Source organism: Perognathus longimembris, chromosome 13 (assembly GCF_023159225.1).
Source record: "Perognathus longimembris pacificus isolate PPM17 chromosome 13, ASM2315922v1, whole genome shotgun sequence".
NCBI classification, from domain to species: Eukaryota; Metazoa; Chordata; class Mammalia; order Rodentia; family Heteromyidae; genus Perognathus; species Perognathus longimembris.
In genome coordinates this window covers 51,141,334-51,161,371 of record NC_063173.1, presented here as the reverse complement: position 1 = coordinate 51,161,371, position 20,038 = coordinate 51,141,334, and the positions used below count along the sequence as shown (strand labels likewise).

Genomic DNA, 20,038 nt, shown 5'->3' with positions numbered 1-20,038 from the left:
GTCCTTCCATTTCCTTACAAATGGGGCAATGTCATTCTTTCTGATAGAGGCATAAAATTCCATTGTGTATATGTACCACATTTTCCTGATCCATTCGTCTACGGAGGGCCATCTGGGTTGGTTCCAGGTTCTCACTATGACAAATTGCGCTGCAATGAATATTGTTGTGCTGGTGGCATTACTGTGATTTTGTTTGTGGTTTTTTGGATAAATACCCAAAAGTGGGGTTGCTGGGTCATAGGGGAGTTCTAGATTTAGCCTTCTGAGGAATCTCCATACTGCTTGCCAGAGTGTCTGAACCAGTTTACATTCCCACCAACAATGAAGTAGGGTTCCCTTTTGGCCACATCCCCTCCAACAACTGTTATTGTTAGTTTTCTTGATATATGACATTCTTACTGGGGTGAGATGGAATCTCAATGTTGTTTTGATTTGCATTTCTTTTATGGCCAGTGATGTAGAGCACTTTTTCATAAGTCTCTTGGCGATTCTCATTTCCTCATCAGAGAAGTCTCTTTGTAGGTCTTTAGCCCACTTGATGAGTGGGCTATTAGTTCTTTGCGGTTTTGTTTTGGAGGAAGGTAATTTTTTTAGTTCTGCATATATATATTTGAGATATGAGGCCTTTGTCCATTGAATGGCCGGTAAAGATCTTCTCCCAGTCTGTGGGATTTCTGTTTATCTTGCAAGCTATGTCCTTTGCCATGCAGAAGCTCTGCAGTTTGATGCAGTCCCATTTGTGCAACCTTTCTTTGATTTGTAGCCTTTCTGCGTCTTTGTTAAGGAAGTTCCGTCCTGTGCCAAGGAGCCCAAGTGTTTCTCCTACTTCTTCCTTTAGTGTTTTCAGGGTGTCTGTTTTGATATCGAGGTCTTTAATCCATTTGGAATTGATTTTGGTGCAGGGTGATATATAAGGATCTAGTTTTAGTTTGTTGCATGTGTTGAGCCAGTTTTTCCAGCACAATTTGTTAAAGAGGCTATCTTTGTTCCTAACTATTCTTTTAGCCCCTTTATCAAAGATTAAGTAGGCGTAGTTCTGTGGGTTCATTCCCGGGTCTTCAATTCTGTTCCATTGGTCTTCAGGCCTGTTCCGGTGCCAATACCAAGCTGTTTTTATTACTATAGCTTTATAATACAACTTGTAGTTGGGTGTTGTAATTCCCCCAGCACTGTTCTTTCTGCTTAGGATTGTTTTCGCTATTCTAGGTCTTTTATTATTCCATATGAATTTCTGGATTGCTTCCTCTATTTCATCAAAAAATGGTGTTGGGATATTAATGGGTATTGCATTGAATTTGTAGATAGCCTTTGGCAATATTGCCATTTTGTTTATATTAATCCTCCCAATCCAGGAGCATGGGAGGTTTTTCCATTTCCTTAGTTCTGACTTAATTTCGTTTTTCAAGGATTTAAAGTTCTCCTCAAAGAGGTCTTTCACTTCTTTGGTTAAGGTTGTTCCTAGGTATTTTATGTTTTGGGGGGGCTATTGCAAAGAGCGTTGCTTTTCTGATATCAGCCTCGGTCTTTGGGTCGTTAGCATAGAGAAAGGCCGTTGATTTTTGAAGGTTTATTTTATATCCTGCAACTTTGCCAAAGTTTTGGATCAGCTCTAGTAGCTTGGGGGTAGAGTCTATGGGATTCTTTAGGTATAGGATCATGTCATCTGTGAAGAGAGAGAGTTTAACTTCATCTTTTCCTATTTGTATCCCCTTATATTTTCTTCTTGCCTGATTGCTCTGGCTAGGAATTCTAGAACCATGTTGAAGAGTAGGGGAGAGAGTGGACATCCCTGCCTTGTTCCTGATTTTAAAGGGAATGGCTTTAGTTTTTCACCATTTAGAGTTCTGCTTGCTGTTGGTTTGTCATAAACTGCCTTGATTATATTCAGGAATGTTCCCTGGAATCCCAGTTTTTCCAGGGCTTTTAGCATAAATGGGTGCTGGATTTTATCAAACGCTTTTTCCGCATCCAGAGATAAAGCCATGTGGTTCTTTATCTTGCTCCAGTTGATGTGGTGGATTACATTAATTGACTTGCGTATATTAAACCAACTTTGCATCCCTGGGATGAATCCAGTTTGATCGTGGTGTATGATTTGGCAATACAGAGTTTGAACAAAGGGATGCATTTGTAGCAAGTGCATTGCTGTATTAACACTTAGAAGGCATTTAGGAAAACATTTAATTTAATTTTTAAAAATTTAAGACAAACCAATGGACCAGCAATACTTACAAAACTATATGCTGTAAACCAACTGTGCAACTCATGGGGGGAGGGGAATGGGAGAGGGGATCCTGGGAGTAAAAGAGGGAGGAGGTAACAAGTTGGAAAGAAATGTACTCACTGCCTTACTCATGAAACTGTAACCCCTCTGTACATCACATTGACAATAAATAAATTTAAAAAATTAGACATTAGTTTCATAGTTATTTTATAAAATTATAATGGCTATATTTAGATGATCTATGTAATTTCTAGTTAAAATATATTTTAAGATCAAAAATAGGAAAAGAAACTGTACTTTTATTAAGTAAATGTTAACATCAGAAAAATTCAAATTGCAATTCCAAACTACTTAGATAAAAACTGACACTTAATGAAATGTTAGCATTCATCTAAATCGAAGTTTATGAAATGTCACAACCCTACATTTATTATCAAATATTTGTTTTATCTCTATTCAGAACTATTAGAAGGTTAAATTGAACAATTAATTCATGAATTTGTTTTTAAATTTTTAAATTTATTCCAACCCCCAGGAAACACGCTAGTTCAATGAAGCTGACCTGATGTGTCACTGGACGCATGTTCCACACATATTTACCAGATGCCCACAAAAGAAATGTTACTGCAAGTAGATTTCACCATGGAAAAGTCACAGTATCTCAGTTTAAAGCATTGCAAAATGATTCTTAAATTCCCCTGTTTACTGAGACCATAATCTACTCACAGCTTTTATTGAAACGGTCCTCACAAATGTAATTGATCTTAAGTGATTACAACAAGTTACATTAGAGTGCATAGGAAATGAAACAAATTAGACTAAAGTAAGCCATATGGATACACACAATCATAGTTATTTTCACAAGAATATACATAATAGTAGAGTATATTGCTAATTAATTTCAAGAGAACTTTCCAAATTGCTTTCATTCTACATTAGCATATGCCAGTGTTATATAAGATGAATTTATTTCAATAAGATATTCTAAATGAAACGTTCTGAAATGCTGTTGTTTTCATCTGCCATTTTTTCAGGTTTCTTAAATGAAATTGAATAATATATGTATATATATACATATATGTATATATATACATATATATATATATATATGTACATATATGTATATATATATACATATATACAGTGGAGAGGCAGGCCCTGGTAGCTCACACCTGTAATCTTGCTACTCAGGATGCTAACATCTGAGGATATTTGCTCAAAATCAGCCCTGATCCCCCTCCAAAAACTCCATGAGACTCTCTTCTTAAGTTATACACCCTAAACTCAGTAAAAACATCTTGGAATACCAAGTGCAGGCAACAGAACAGACATACATAAATAACAAATTAGAACTGCATTTGCATTACAGTATTAAAGGAGCAGTACTTAATAATAAAGAAAAGACACAGGATTATTAAAGTCAATATAATTCATCTCTCAGGTAACATATGGAGCAGAAATTAAAGTTTACTTTGTGTCAGTAGGTAATTGAGCTGTAATCATGCAGAGACTTCTTAAGCATTGTACACCTAAGAAATTATACTAAGCATAAAAAATGTACATAAACAGTTATCCTTGGACATGTATAGATATCACCTCCACAAGAAAATTTAGTAAGCACCCAATTATGGTATACATAGAATAGTTAGTGGAATAATTTAAATAATTAGTGCTGTATATTAGTTGGCCCTATCAGATCATCAGTTATCATGTAGAAATTCAGTATAGATGTCTAATAATAAATCTTAGAAATGCCAATTATGGTAAGAGAAATGAAGAGCAAGAGAACCTAAGCAAACACAAATGAATCACTTCTTTCAGAGACCATGGAAATGTTTAAATGCTTCAGATGGCTATCATATTATTTGCTTCGAGCTCCATTTCTTCTGCACAACTGTAATGAAAACACTTTTCACTCCCTTGTTCCTAAGACTATAAATGAGTGGGTTCAGCATGAGGATCACAATCATGTAAAACACAGAAGGCACTTGATCATTTCCCAGGGAGTAGGACTTCTTGGGTTTAAAATAAGTAAAAGCTGCCATGCTATAAAAAAACAGTAACTCCCAGCAGGTGGGAGGCACAGGTGGAGAAGGCTTTCTGCTTTGCTGAGGCAGACTTTAATTTTCAGAATAGTGGACAGAATGGACATGTAGGACCAGCACATTGTGAAAGGGACAGGAAGAGGGTAGAGCCAGCACAAATGTAGACTACCATTTGAGTGGTATATGTATCATTGCAGGACAGAGCTAAAATTGGAATTAAATCACAGAAAAAGTGGAGAATTACATTGGAGTTGCAGAAAGGCAACCTTGCTATAGGGATCACTGTGAGAGAACAATCCACAAAGCCAATTATGTAACTACTAGTAACCAGGGAACAGCAGAGACTTGAGGACATTATTGTAGGATACCGTAGAGGATTTCAGATAGCCACATAGCAATCACAGGCCATGGAAGAGAGGAGAAAAATTTCCGCACCACCAAATAAGTCTAAGAGGTACATCTGTGGGAAGCAGCCCAGGAATGAAATGTTCTTGGTGGAAGTCAGTAAGCTCACTGTAGCTTTAGATGTGATGACACTTGAGTAGCTGTGGTCAATGAATAAGAGGTGAGTGAGGAAAAAATACATAGGGGTGTGAAGCTGGAGATCCAGGTGAATTATAATGATCATGCCAAATTGCCCCGCACAGTGATCAGGTAAATAATGAGGAACAGTATAGAGAGCACCAACTGCCTCTTTGCAGAATCTGTCAGTCCCATAAGGATGAAGTTGGGCACCTGTGTGTTATTCCAGGTTCTCAGAGTGTGCTGATGGACAGAGAAGTGATGGGTGATCCCTGCTTCAAAGGACTCCCAAATGAGTTGTCTTGTTTTTGTTTTGGCCAGTCCTGGGCCTTGGACCCCAGGCCTGAGCAATGTCCCTGGCTTCTTTTTGCTCAAGGCTAGCACTCTGCTGTAGGGAGCAGAGCTAGCAGTTATTCTCACTTTGATCTCTGGCTATGTTGCCATCACAAGGATATGCTAACTGCAAGGACATTTGTTTACTAGTATCTCTGCCACTACGCGGAATTGCTTTGCTATGTCTGCTCTGCTATGTCTGCTGGAGTACATTCCTATGTTATTCAACCTCATCCTGTGGTTACTTCCATCAAATGTTGCAAACTTCGAAGCCTCTTTGTGTTCTTGAATTTTAGCAACCCTATGTTATTCCCTGGTTCCAAAACTGCATATAAGCTGGAAATTAAGAATAAACCTGGCTGCAGTCTTGAGTTACAATCTTAAGATGCAGACCTTCTGAACCCCATCTTTAGTCTCTTGTCTTCTTTTTTCTCTTATCTATCTTTCTTTTTCGTTAATCCTCGCCCCCTCAATCAGGATTTCCTCTTCACTGCCGGCTGGTTTCGGCACTCTGCCACTTGAGCCACAGTGCCACTTCTGGCCATTTTCTGTATATGTGGTGCTGAGGAATCGAACCCAGGGCTTCATGTATAGGATATAAGCACTCTTGCGGCTAGACCATATTCCCAGCCCCAGCTAATGAGTTGTCTTGTATGGATGATGCAGGATTTTTATCAATACCTTGTGTTGTTTCAAAAATAACCATAAAGTTTTGCTTTATGACTTAAATTTAATCATGAACTCTAAATAATTGTACAAATGACATTTAGATACCTTACTGAAAGTAACTTTCTTGATTGTTGTCCTATATTCTGCTAAATGCTGTGTTAAAATTTAAGCAGTACAAAATGCTATAGCTTCAGTACTTACAAAACTATATGCTGTAAATCAACTGTACCACTTGTGGTGGGAGAGGGATTTGGGGTTTGGGGAGGGACTTGGGGTGGAGGAAGGTAGGAAAAAGTGAAGGAGGTAACTAGTTTGATAAGAAATGTACTCACTCACTTACAAATGTAATTGTTACCCCTCTGTACATCACTTTGAGAATAAACAAATCAATTAAAAAAATTCCATAGCTTACATACAAGCTGTAAACCAACTGTACAACTCCTAGGAGAGGAGGCAAATTGGGAGGGCAGAAGCCAGAGGAAAAACAAGAAAGGAGGTAACAAGTTGAATAACAAATGTATATACTGCCTTATGTATGAAACTATAACCTTCTTTATGTCACTTTGACAATAAAGAAACAAGTAAACATTTTAAAATGGTATACCTTATATATTACTAAATTTAAATCCAAAATGTATTACTATTATTATTTTGTAGTTGTAAAAAGGGTTACAGCTCTAAAAGTCTGGTTATCAGTGTAATGATTCTTGGTCAATACCACCTCTTTCCTTCTTCTCTAAATTTCCCACCTACAGTGTCTATCTTCAAGTAAATATAACATCTTAAGAATACTTACTGTGAATGAAAGTTGGTACACCCAAACCTTCTTCCAAAACAGTAAATCAAAATTTTCTAAATCTCATTTAAAACATACCATTCCTTTATAGTAGTAAACATTTCTGTAATCTAATATTTGTTTTCCTTCATGTAGTTATTTTTACACTTTGAAAGTATATATAAATTATTGTGAGGTAAATTAAAAATCAAAGAACTCTTATCAGATTGCTCAAAAGAAAAGTTGATCAAAAAGATATACCTCTAAAGAATTCCCTAGGACCTTTTATAAGAGAAGTTCATGCTTCTTCTCCCAGTCTGATATCTGCAAAGCACCCAATTTAATGGGCAGTGGTAGTGTGCAACACTTTGTCACTAGTGACAACCAATTGGAAGGAAGTTTGCTTGCCATGTTTTCAAGGACAAATCAATGCTAGAACTGCATGAATTTTTGACATAGGAGCCCCACAGCAAAGAGGAAGATCACCTGATCTCATTTGACGCATTGCTATTTTAAATATTTGTTGTTGTTGAGAGCCAAAATAGTAATGAATTAGATAATAACACCTGAAATATTTCATTGAGGATTATTTTTCCAAGATGAGGAAGCACATAGGGAATCTCAAAATGTTCATAGTAAGAATTAGGAGAATATTCTTGTGAGTCTTGCATTGAGTGATCATAAAATTTATTTTCCTACATATATGTATGGAAAATATTCCTCTAAGGAGGTGTGTTCATTCTCTACAATTTTAAGAGTTTGAATAACATAGGTAAAGACACTGTGTGTTACATGAAGACCCAATGGTCTCTTAGAATTCAATGCTATTTTAAAAGACAGGGACTATTTCTAGTGTTGGAGACTAGAAAACTAGCATCAAAGTATGTGACAAGCAAGTAGCTTTAAGACATAGGAACAAGTCAGACTGGTTTTCTTTTCTTTTTTAAATTTCATTTTATTGCCAAGTTGGTGTACAGAGGGGTTTTAATTACGAATGAATGGTAGTGAGTACATTTCCTGTCAAACTTCTTATCTCCTCCCTCATTTTTTTTGCCCATTTTTGCTCCTCCCTATCCCCGCCCAATTGTGCAGTTAATTTCCAACCTATTTGCTTGTAAGTATCACTGTAGCATTGATTTGCCTTTATGCCTTGTCTCACCATTTTTATGTTCTTCTTCCTTCCCTAATTCAAATAAATGTATGACATTGTCCCATTCATAAGCAAATGGAAACACAGAAAAAAATACTAAGTGAAGTGAGCCAGACCCAAAAAAACATAGACTCTATTTTTTCCCTCAGTGGAAATAATTAGTATATATCTAGGATAATCCTAACAGAATCATAGTAGCTCAATACCTATGTACATATGATCATATAAGATGATAAATGAACTCCAAGATATGGAAATAAATTTTTATCATTGTTATTCTTAATGTCCTATGTGAAATTATTTCATTTTTCTTTCCTATGGTTTAGCCCCTGTTGTCAGTGTATTTGATTTTGGTACCCACCCTTGGTATATATATGTGTGTGTGTGTGTGTGTGTGTGTGTGTGTGTGTGTGTGTGCATATATACATATGTGCATATGCATATATGTATATTTATATGTGTGCATATGTGTATATATATGTGTGTGTGTGTGTGTACATATATACACGTTTATCTGGGTGATTTTTCTGTGTCTCCTTAATATTCTTGGTGAAGGAGGAATCAGTTGGGACAAATTATTCTTGTGTAAGATTTTCCCAATTATAAAATTAATAGTCATCAGTCATATTGATGTTGAGGATGGCCAAAGAATTCCTTTAACTATTGTGTCATAAGAAAGTCAAAGTGTGATCAGAGGCTCTGGATCTCTTTGAATGGTAAATCACGAATGAGTGTGGTATTTTGTCAAAGGCTATCTCTGCGTCTATTGGGATGACTGGCAGATCAAGACCATTGATTCATCTTACACTCTACACTGTATTTGTTGATCTATTAATGTTGATTTAACCATCCTAGAAACATGCTAATTCCACAAACTGAGGAATTTTAAAAGTATTTCATTACCAACAACAATTTCAAGAAGATTTTAGTAAATGATTAATGCTTAGGCAATATTAATCTCAACTTGAAACCACAAAACACAATGGTACTAGCAAATAAGTAGTCTACTTGGCATAGTTCTGAATGCAGAATTCAGTAAAAAAAATTATTGCAAATGACATTGATATATAACAACGGAAAATTTTGCAATATATAAGAAATAGCAGAATGAAATAAATATTGAAATGTTTAATAAAAATTGGGCATGTTGAAATTATGACAATCTTTTGGATAATTAACTTGTGAAATACATAAGATCAAGTTTTTAAATTTAATTATTTTTATTTTTGGCAGTGCAAAATTTGACCAAATGAATGCATTTTGTAGCAAGTGCATTGTTATATTAACACTCAGAAGACACTTAGGCAAACTACATTTAGTTTTTAATTAAAAAATTAGACATTAGCTTTGTAGTTACATTATAAACTTATAATGGTTGGGTTTAAATCATCTGTATAATTTGTAATTGTAATATATCTTAGAATTAAAAAATAGGAAAAGGAACTCTACTTTTATTAAGTAAACTTTAACATTGGAGAAAATGCAAATTGCAATTTCAAAATACATAGATAAAAATTGACAATTAAGAAAATTTTAGTATTTACCTAAATTGGAGTATATGGCATGCTACATTCTTACATTTATTATCAAATATTTGCTTTATACCTCTATTTAGAACTATTACAAGGTTAAATAAAACATTTTATTGAAGATTTTATTTTTAAAGTATATTCCAAACCCCAGGCAACAAGCTAGCTAGTGCAATGAAGCAGACCTGATATGTCACTGGATGCCTGTTCCTCACATGTTTATCAGATGCCCACATAGGAACTGTTACTGCAAGAAGATTTCATCATGGAAAAGTCACAGTTTCTCAATTCAAGCATTGCAAAATGACTCTTAAGTTCCCCTGCTTAATGAGACAATATCATCTCACAGCTTTTATTGAAATGGTCATCAAAAATGTAACAGATTTTAAGTGACTACATCAAGTTCCATAAGAATGCACAGGAAATGAAACAAATTCCATTTAAGTAAGTTATATGGATACACACAGTCATAGTTATTCCTTGAGAAGATTATACACAATAGTACACTATACAGCTTACTAATTATTTTCAGGAGAATTTTCCAAATCGCCTCATTCAACATTAGCATATGCCATATTTATATAAGAAGAATTTACTTCAATAGTTTATTCTAAATGGAAGTTTCTGAAATGCTGATGTGTTCACACATCTATTATTTTGGGGGTGGCTAAGATTCAATTCAATTCAATTGAAACATAAACACTGGTAGCTCACACCTGTGAACCTGCCAAGGAGGCTGACATCTAAGGATCCTTGTTCAAAAACAGCCCTAGCAAACAAAATATCCAGGAGATTCTCATCTTCAATTAACCACCAAAGCCAAAATTTAGCACCTGTTGTCACTGTATTTGATTATGGAACCCTGGGTATTGTACATATGTTTGTCTGAATTAGGGAAGAGAAAGGGAACATCAAAATGGTGAGACAAAGGGTAAAATGTGAACCAATGCAACAGCATATTGTAAACTAACTGGAAAACTCAGGGGGCAGGGAAATTGGGAAGGAGGGAGGTAGAAATACAATGAGGGAGGAGGTAACAAATGTGATAAGAAATGTACTCACTACCTTACATATGTAACGATTAACCTCTCTCTATATCACCTTGACAAAAAATAATTGAATGAAAAAATGAATAAGCAAATAAACTACAAAAAATGCTCTGGGACAGAGCCCAGCTACTGAGTTCAAGCCACAGAAGAGGTATAAATAAATAAAAAATAGAAATTCACATGCATTACAATAATGAAGGAACAATAATTTCACAATAAAAACAAGACAGGGCATTAATGTCAATATTCTTCATTTCATACGTAAACTATGGATAAGAAATCAAGGTTTATCTTATGCAAGTAGGAAATTGAACTGTAATCATGCAGAGAATTTTAAAGAATTGTACACACAATATTATTCTAAACAATAAAAATATACATAAAATGATAACATTGGATATCTATAGTTATCTCCTCCATAAGAAAATTTAGAAAGCACCAATTATGGTATACATAGAATAGTTTATAGCATAACTTAACAATTGTAGGTAAATAATTTGTGCCATAAATTAATTGGCCAGATACGTACATTATTTATGTTCTAGAAATTCAATGTAAACATATAATAATACATTCTTGGAAATGTCTGTTATAGTAAGAGGAAGGCAGAGTAACTGAACCTAAGCATACACGAATGAATCACTTTTTTCAAACACACCATGGAAATGTTTAAATGCGTCAAATGTTTAAATGCTTCAGAATACAATCATGTTAGTTGCTTTGAACTCCATTTCTTCTGCACAACCCTAATGAAAGCATTTATCACTTCCTTGTTTCTAAGACTATAAATGAGTGGGTTCAGCATGGGGATCATAATGGTGTAAAACACAGAAGCCACTTGATCCTTTCCCAGGGAGTAGGACTTCTTGGGCTTTAAATAAGTAAAAGCTGCAGTGCTATAACAAATAGTCACTCCCAGTAGGTGGGAGGCACAGGTGGAGAAAGCTTTCTGCTTTCCTGAAGTAGACTTAATTTTCAGAATAGTTGAGAGAATGGACACATAGGACCAGCACATTGTGATAAGGGACAGTGATAGGGTAAAAGTAGCACAAATGTATACTACAATTTCAGTGGCATATGTATCATGGCAGGACAGAGATAATACTGGAAATGAATCAAAGAAAAAGTGGAGAATTACACTGGAATTGCAGAAAGGCAACCTGGCTATAGAAATCACAGTGAAAGAACAATCCACAAAGCCAATCATATAAGTGCCAGTAACCAGGGCATAGCGTTGTCTTGAGGACATAATAACAGGATACTGTAGGGGGTTGCAGATAGCCACATAGCGATCATAATCCATGGCAGAGAGGAGAAAACTTTCAGCACCAGCAAAAAAGACAAAAAGATACATCTGTGTGAAGCAGCCCAGGAATGAAATACTCTTGGTGGAAGTTACTAAGTTCACCAGTGTTTTAGGTGTGATGACACTTGAATAACTGAGGTCAATGAATGAAAGGTGAGAGAGGAAAAAATACATAGGGGTGTGAAGCTGGAGATCCAGTTGAATTATCATGATCATGCCTACGTTTCCCAGCACAGTGATCAAGTAAATCAGGAGAAACAGTACCGACAGTGCCAATTGCATCTCTCCAGAGTCAGTCAGCCCCATAAGGATGAAGTTGAGCACTGCTGAGTTATTCCAGGTTCTCATAGTGTGCTGATGGACAGAGAAGTGACGGGTGATCCCTACTTCAAAGGATTCCCCAATGAGTTGTTTTGTATGGATGATGCAAGATTTCTATCAATACCTTATGTTGTTTCAAAAGTAATCATAAAGTTAAGCATTTTGCCTTAAATTTAATCCTCAACTCTAAATAATAGTACAAAGTGACATTAAGATAATATATCACCAGAAGTAACTTTCTCAATAGTTTTCTTATACTTGACTAAATGCTTATTAAAATGTTTAAACAATACAAAAATGCTGTACTGTATATTTTACTGTAGTGAATATGTTTGAAATAAGTTTTTGGTGAATGAAATCATAAAGCCATTATCATTTTTGTGGTTTGTTATTTTAATTATCATTATTATATAATTGTATCAAAAGTATACAATTCCCTAACTCAGATTATGAGTATAATGCTCCCTGGTAAATATCACCCTTTTTCCATTTGTTGATATCCCCCTTCCTGTCTGTATCTTAAATAAATCCAAAATCTTAAGAATATTTACTGTTTCCCCAGTGATACTCACTAGACACTATGTTGGAAATGAATAACTTTCCTGGAAGAATGGTTGGAAAGAGAAAAAAAGTGGGGGAAAATGAAAAAGAGTTGACATAATTGAAAGAAATATACTATTTCCTTACTTTTGTAAGTGTACACTTCTGTACATCAACCTTACTTAAATACTTTTAAGTATGTTTTTATAAAAGGAATACTTACTGTAAACTAAAGTTGGTGAACACAAAACTTCTTCCAATATTGTGAGCCAATGATTTTAAAATCTGATTTTTAGGAAATGAAACTCATCATTCTTCTAAAGTACTAAACATCTGTGTAGTAACATTTGTTTTCTTTGCTATGCTAATTTTCCACTTTTTAGGAATTCATTGTTTTATTGTGATGTGAATTCAGTCTCAATGATTTTTCATCAGGTTTCTCCAAAGAAAAGTTTACCAGAAAGGTGTAACTCTAAACAATTCCTAGGAGCTACTGTAGGACCAGTGCGGGCTTCCTCTCCCAGTCTGATACATCCAGTAGCCCTTATTTAAAGGGACTTGGGTATTATGCAATACGTTGTCATCCATAGCAACCAACTTCCAATGAAGGTTACTTGGCCTATTTTCAAGGAGAAATTTCCAAGTGCTAAATCTGCATGAGTTTTTCACACAGGAGCTCCACATTAAAGAGGAAGATCACCTGATCTCATTTGTTGCAACGTTTAACGTTTATTGTTTAAACGTTTATTTTTTAGGTTGAGAGCTATAATAGGAATGAATTAGATAATAACACCTGAAGCATTTCATTGGGTATTATTTTCCAAGATGGGGAAGCAAAGAGGGGAATCTCAAAATGTACACAATAAGATTTAGGAAACAGATTTCTGTGAATCTTGCACTATGTGATCATAAAATTTATTTTCCTGCAAATATAAATGGAAAATATTACCTCTATGAAAGTGTGTTCATGCCCTACAATTTTAAGTATTATCATCATAAATGAACTTTTTAAAAGGCAGTGCTATTTTAGAAGACAGAGACTATTTCTAGTCCTGGAGACTAGAATTCCAGTATCAAAGTATGTGACAAGCATGTGACTTTAAGACAAAGGATAGCTAAGTGTGATTTTCTGTGTCACTTTAATATGCTTGGTGAATGTCGAATCACTGGAACAAATTATTTTTGCATGAGATTTTTCCAATAAAATTTAATATCCCTCAAAAGTCTAAATATTGATTATGGCCAAGGAATTCCACTGATAATTATAGTATAAGGAATTCAAAGTATGATCAAAGGTTCTATACCCCTTTCACTTGTTATTCATGGATGAAGTTTGGATTTTGTCAAAGGCTATCTCCACAACTATTGGGATGACTTAGTGATGAGGACTATTGATTCAATTTATACTCTATAGTGTATTTATTGATTTATGAATGTTCATGCAAACTACCTAGAAATATGCCAATGCCATGGGTAGAGAAATTTGTAAAGCATATCATTATCAAAAACAACTCAAAGGGGCTGGGGATATAGCCTAGTGGCAAGAGTGCCTGCCTCGGATACACGAGGCCCTAGGTTCGATTCCCCAGCACCACATATACAGAAAACGGCCAGAAGTGGCGCTGTGGCTCAAGTGGCAGAGTGCTAGGAGCGGGAAGAAGCCAGGGACAGTGCTCAGGCCCTGAGTCCAAGGCCCAGGACTGGCCAAAAAAAAAAAAAAAAAAAAAAAAAACAACTCAAAATTTCAGGAAATTATAAATCAATATTATTCTCAACTTCAAACAAAAATATATAGAAAAATTATCAAAAATGTAGTCCATATGACACTTAGGAAAGCAAACTTGAGTGAAAATTCTTTCAAATGCCATTGATATATGACAAGGGAAATTTTTGAAATAGATTAATAATGTCCAGAATATAATGGAAAAATTTATGAAGAACTTGATAGTTTTGAAATGTTAATGTTTTATTAAATAATTCACTGCTAAAATAGGTAAGTTGAGGTTTTTATGCCACTATTTTATTTTTATTTTTGGCAGTGTGGAGTTTGAACAAAGAGATTCTTTTAGTAGTATGTGCATTTTATATTAACAATCAAAAGCCATTAAAAATCAAATATAAGTTTTATTAAAACATTTTAGAGGCTGGGAATAGGCCCTAGTGGTAGAGTGCTTGCCTTGTATACCTGAAGCCCTGGGTTCGATACCACATATATGGAAAAAGTCAGAAGTGGTACTGTGGCTCAAGTGTTAGAGTGCTAGCCTTGAGCAAAAAGAAGCCAGGGACAGTGCTCAGGCTCTGAGTTAAAGCTCCATGACTGGCAAAACACACACACACACACACACACACACACACACACACACACACACACACCAAAAACCCAAAACATTTTAGACCTTTTGTAGTTATTTTATAAAATTATGATCGCTGGATTTAAACAATCTCTGTAATTTGCAATTGTTATAAATGTTTACAGAACAAAAATAGGAAAAGGAACTATACTATAAAACCATAGAAACAACTTTTAGCAGAGAAAAATTAAAACAACAATTCTAAAACATGCAGTGACTTCATAAGCATGGTACACAAAAGAAAGTATTCTATGCTATAAAAAGTTAACACTAAACCTGTTAACATTGGACATATGTACATCATTGGACATATGTACATATCTCCTCCATAAGAAAATTTACTAGGCATATAAATATGGTGTATACCTAGAATATTTTATGACATAATTTAAAATTTGCAGGCAAATAATTTGCATTGTATATTAGTTGCTCAGCTAAGAATAGCATGTATCATCTAGCAATTCAATATAGATGTCTAATAATAAACTCTAGGAAATATCAGTTATGGTAAGAGAAGTGAAGAGCAACTGAATGTAAGTATACTCAAATGAATCACTTCAATTTTCCAATAAAGCATGGGAAGATTAGTTTAAATGCTTCACATCACTATCATCTTAGTTGCCAAGAGCTCCGTTTCTTCTGCACAACTCTAACGAAAGCATTTTGCACTTCTTTGTTCCTAAGACTATAAATGAGAGGGTTCAGCATTGGGATCACTATGGTGTAAAACACAGAAGCCACTTGATCCTTTCCCAGGGAGTAGGACTGCTTGGGTTTTAAATAAGTAAAGGTTGTCGTGCCATAAAAAATGCTGACTCCCAGGAGGTGAGAGGCACAGGTGGAGAAGGCTTTCTGCTTTCCTGAGGTGGACTTAATTTTCAGAATAGTAGAGAAAATGAAAACATAGGACCAGCACATTGTGGTAAGTGACAGGAAGAGTGTAGAGCCAGCACAAATGTAGATTACAATTTCAGTGGTGTATGTATCATTGCAGGACAGAGATAAAATTGGAAATACATCACAGAAAAAGTGGAGAATTACATTGGAGTTACAGAAAGGCAAACTGGCTACAAAGGGCTCGCTGAAAGAACAATCCACAAAGCCAATCATGTAACTACCAGTAACCAGAGCACAGCAGCGTCTTGGGGACATTATTATAGGATATTGTAGAGGATTGCAGATAGCCACATAGCGATCATAGGCCATGGCAGAGAGGAGAAAAATTTCCGCACCACCAAATAAGATGAAGAGGTACATCTGTGTGAAACAGCCCAGGAATGAAATACACTTGGTGGAAGTCAGTAAGTTCACTATAGTTTTAGGTGTGATGACACTTGAGTAGCTGAGGTCAATGAATGAGAGGTGAGTGAGGAAAAAATACATAGGTGTGTGAAGGTGGAGATCTAGGCGAATTATCATGATCATGCCTACGTTTCCCAGCACAGTAATCAGGTAAATTAATAGAAAAAGTACCGAGAGTACCCATTGCATCTCTGCAGAATCTGTCAGCCCCATAAGGATGAAGTTGGATACTTCTGTGTTATTCCAGGTTCTCATTGACCACTGATGGACACTGTTGAGAAATGAGCTGTGATCTTTAGCTCAAATAATTCCCAAGTGAGTTGCCTTTATATGGATAATTCAGCATTTTTCAGTACCCTAAGTTGTCCCATAATTAATCATAAAGTTATGCATTATGACTTATATTTAATCATGAAATCTAAATAATGGCATTTACATATGATATGCCTAAAAGTAAATTTCTCTCTTGCTATCCTATAATGTACTAAATGCTCTTGTAAGCCATTTAAGCAATACAAATATGCTTTTCCTTATATACTATTATGCCTACATTTTAAGAATTACTGTGAATGAAACCATAAATCCAGTAGATTTTTGTGGCTTATTGTTATTCTTACTACTACTACTTCCGTTACTCTTATTATATAGTTGTACAAGTGGGTTACAATTTCATAAGTCGGGTTATGATTACAATGCTTCCTGAGCTATATAACCCCTTTCTTTCTTTTGTTTTCTTTTTTTTTTTGCCAGTCCTGGGGCCTGGACTCAGGGCCTGAGAACTGTCCCTGGCTTCTTTTTGCTCAAGGCTAGCACTCTGCCACTTGAGCCTCAGCGCCACTTCTTGGCCGTTTTCTGTATATGTGGTGCTGGGGAATTGAACCCAGGGCCTCATGTATAAGAGGCAAGCACTCTTGCCACTAGGCCATATCCCCAGCCCTATAACCCCTTTCTTTATTTCCAGGTTTTCCCCTTCCAATCTCTATCTTTAAGTAAATCCACCATTTTACAAATACTTACTGTGAGCAAAAGTTGGTGAGAATACAACTTCTACCGTTATTATAAGCCCAACAATTTGCTAAATCTCTTTTTAAAAAATAAAAAAAAAATACCATTCTTATAAGGTACTAAACATTTCTGCAATATGCATTTGCTTTTCTTCCTTGGGCTGTTTTTACACTTTGTGGGCATTTAGCTTTTATTATGAAGTAAATATAACTCAAAAAATTTTTATAGTTTGCTCAAGAGAAAAGTTTACCAGAAAGGTAAATTATCTCTAAAGAACCACAAGGAGCTACTGTAGGCCCAGTGCATGCTTCTTCTCCCAGTGTGATTGGCCCAGGGCACCTTATTTAATGGGCTGTGGGTATTATGCAACCCGTTGTCATCCAACTTCCAATGAGGGTAAGTTGGCATATTTTCAAGGAGAAATTTTCAAGTGCTCAATCTGCATGAGCTATTCACATAGGAGCTCCACAATTAAGAGGAAGATCAAATAATCTCTTTTAATGCAATGCTTTTTGGTTTTAATTTTTAGGTTGAGATCTAAAGTAGGAATGTATTAGATAATATTTCATTGAGCATTATTTTCCCAATATGAGGAAATAAATAGAGGAATTTCATAATGTACACCATAAGAATCACGATAAGTTTACGGTGAATGATGCATTGAATGATAATAAAATTTATTTTTATATGAATATTGATGGAAAATATTCCTCTTAGAAAATGTGCTCATTCCCTACAATTCTTAGGGACAATTTATGGGTGTGAGTAAGGAAAGTATGATATGTATTATATATATCCAATGAATTCTTAGAAAGTGCTATTTTAGAAGGTAGAAAATATTTCTTGGAATATACTCACTATCTTGTGTATGTAATTGTAACCCTATTTACATCAGCTTGACAATAAAATTAAATTTAAAAATATTTCTAGTCTTCAGGACTAGAAATCCACTGTCAAAGTATATAACAAGCTTTAAATTAAAACAAAGGATAGCAAAGTGTGATTTTCTGCACCACCTTAATATGCTTGGTGAATGCCTAATTACCGGGAACAAATTATTCTTATCAAAGATTTCCTCATAATTAAATTAATATTCATTAACCATATAGAAGTTGATGTTGGCCAATGAATTCCTTTGAATATTGTATTATGAGGAAGTCAAAGTATGATCTGTGGCTCTGGATCTCATTCAATTGTAAATCATAAAAGAGTGTTGAATTTTGTCAAAGGCTATCTCTACAACAAATGGGATGACTGAGTGAGAAGGACCATTGATTCAATTTATATGCTATTCTGTATAGAATAGCATCCTACCTTGCTTCATATATGACAATTCCATGAATAGAGTCATTTGTAAAGCATTACATTTACCAATGACAATGCAAAAGAAACTTTCAGTAAATGCTAAATGCTTAGTCAATATTATTCTCAAATTCAAAACCCAAACGTAGAGATACTAGCAAATAAGTTGTCTACATGGAATAGTTATGAAAGTGATGTGTAATTTGTAATGTATAATTTGCAATGTGTAATTTGTAATGTGTAATTTGTAACAAATTTTAAAACAATAAAAATAGGAAAAGGAATTATACTTTAAAAAATAAGCTTTAATAACAGATATAGAAGAAAATAGAAATTCAAAAATATGCAGACAAAAATAGAAAATTAAGGAAATCTCAATACTCAAACCAGAATTTATGGGATACAACAAACCCTAAGTTTTTAAAATCAAAATCAAATATTTGCTTTATAACTATTTACAAATATAATAATGACAAATCAAACATTTAATTCCAAATTTATTTTTAAAGTACGTTATAAACCTGAGGAAAACAGGTAAGTGCAATGAAGCAGATGTGATATGTGACTAGATACATAGTCCTCAAATGCTTAGCAGATGCTCACATAAGAGATGTTACTGCAAGGAGATCTTTACTTTTGTAAAAATTCACTTTTATTGACATGGTGATGTACAGAGGGTTTACAGTTCCATATGTAATATAATGAGTACAGTTCTTATTCAGTGTTGTTACCTCTTCCTTTGTTTTTCCCCCATTTTCTTTCTTCCCCCTCCCCAACCCTACCCCAAGTTGTAAAGTTCATTTCCAACATATGGTCAAGTAAGTATAACTGTTACATTGGTTTGCCCTTTGTCTCACCATTTTGTAGTTTCCCTTCTCTTCCCCAATTCATATAAATGTGTGTTCAGTACCCAGGGTACCAAAATCAAATACAATGACAACAGAGGATAAACCAAAGGGCAAAATGAAAGAAAAAGATATAATTTCACACAGTACATTAAAAATGACAACAACAAAGAAAAATATCTTGATCCCATATCTAGGAGTTAATTTCACTTAGAATCATCTTATGTGATCATATGTGTTTAGCTATTGAAGGCTTTGATTCTTTCTAAGACTACCCTAGACATATCCTAATTATTACAAATGAAGGAAACCATGGATTCTATGTTTCTTTGGGTCTTGCTTACTTCCCTTAATATGATTTTTCCCATGTCTTTCCATTTCCTTACAAATGAGGCAATGCCATTCTTTCTGATGGAAGAATATAATTCCGTTATGTATATATACCACATTTTCATGATCCATTCATTTACTGTGGAGCATCTGGGTTGGTTTCATGTCTTAGAAGTGCTAAATAATACTACAATGAACATGGTTGTCCTGGTAGCTTTAGTGTGGCCTTGTTTGTGGTCATTTGGGTAAATGCCTAGAAGTGGAATTGCTGGGTCATAAGCGAACTCTATGTTTAGTCTTTTGAGGAACCTCCATATTGCTTTCCAGAGTGGTTGCACAAGTTTACACTCCCACCAACAGTGTTGTAGAGTTCCCTTCTGGCCACATACCCTCCAGCATCTCTTGTTATTCATTTTCTTGATGATGGCCATTCTAACCTG

General features: G+C 34.9%; 2 protein-coding genes and 1 pseudogene across 2 annotated transcripts; all 3 read right to left on the bottom strand.

The window, feature by feature from the left end:
* Positions 1-4,080: 4,080 nt before the first annotated feature.
* Positions 4,081-7,239, bottom strand: LOC125362546 (annotated as a pseudogene).
* Positions 7,240-11,002: 3,763 nt separating this feature from the next.
* LOC125362545 (olfactory receptor 8H1-like) lies at positions 11,003-11,950 on the bottom strand. The gene has a single exon (XM_048361365.1). The coding sequence runs from the start codon at positions 11,948-11,950 to the stop codon at positions 11,003-11,005; it is 948 nt and encodes a 315-aa protein (XP_048217322.1).
* Positions 11,951-15,423: 3,473 nt separating this feature from the next.
* On the bottom strand, positions 15,424-16,371 carry LOC125361604 (olfactory receptor 8H1-like). Its single transcript, XM_048360162.1, has one exon. The coding sequence runs from the start codon at positions 16,369-16,371 to the stop codon at positions 15,424-15,426; it is 948 nt and encodes a 315-aa protein (XP_048216119.1).
* Positions 16,372-20,038: the final 3,667 nt, after the last annotated feature.

Excerpts from the sequence above, each read along its gene's own strand:
- LOC125362545 (XM_048361365.1), bottom strand. The coding sequence starts at position 11,950 with ATGAGAACCTGGAATAACTCAGCAGTGCTCAACTTCATCCTTATGGGG.
- LOC125361604 (XM_048360162.1), bottom strand. The coding sequence starts at position 16,371 with ATGAGAACCTGGAATAACACAGAAGTATCCAACTTCATCCTTATGGGG.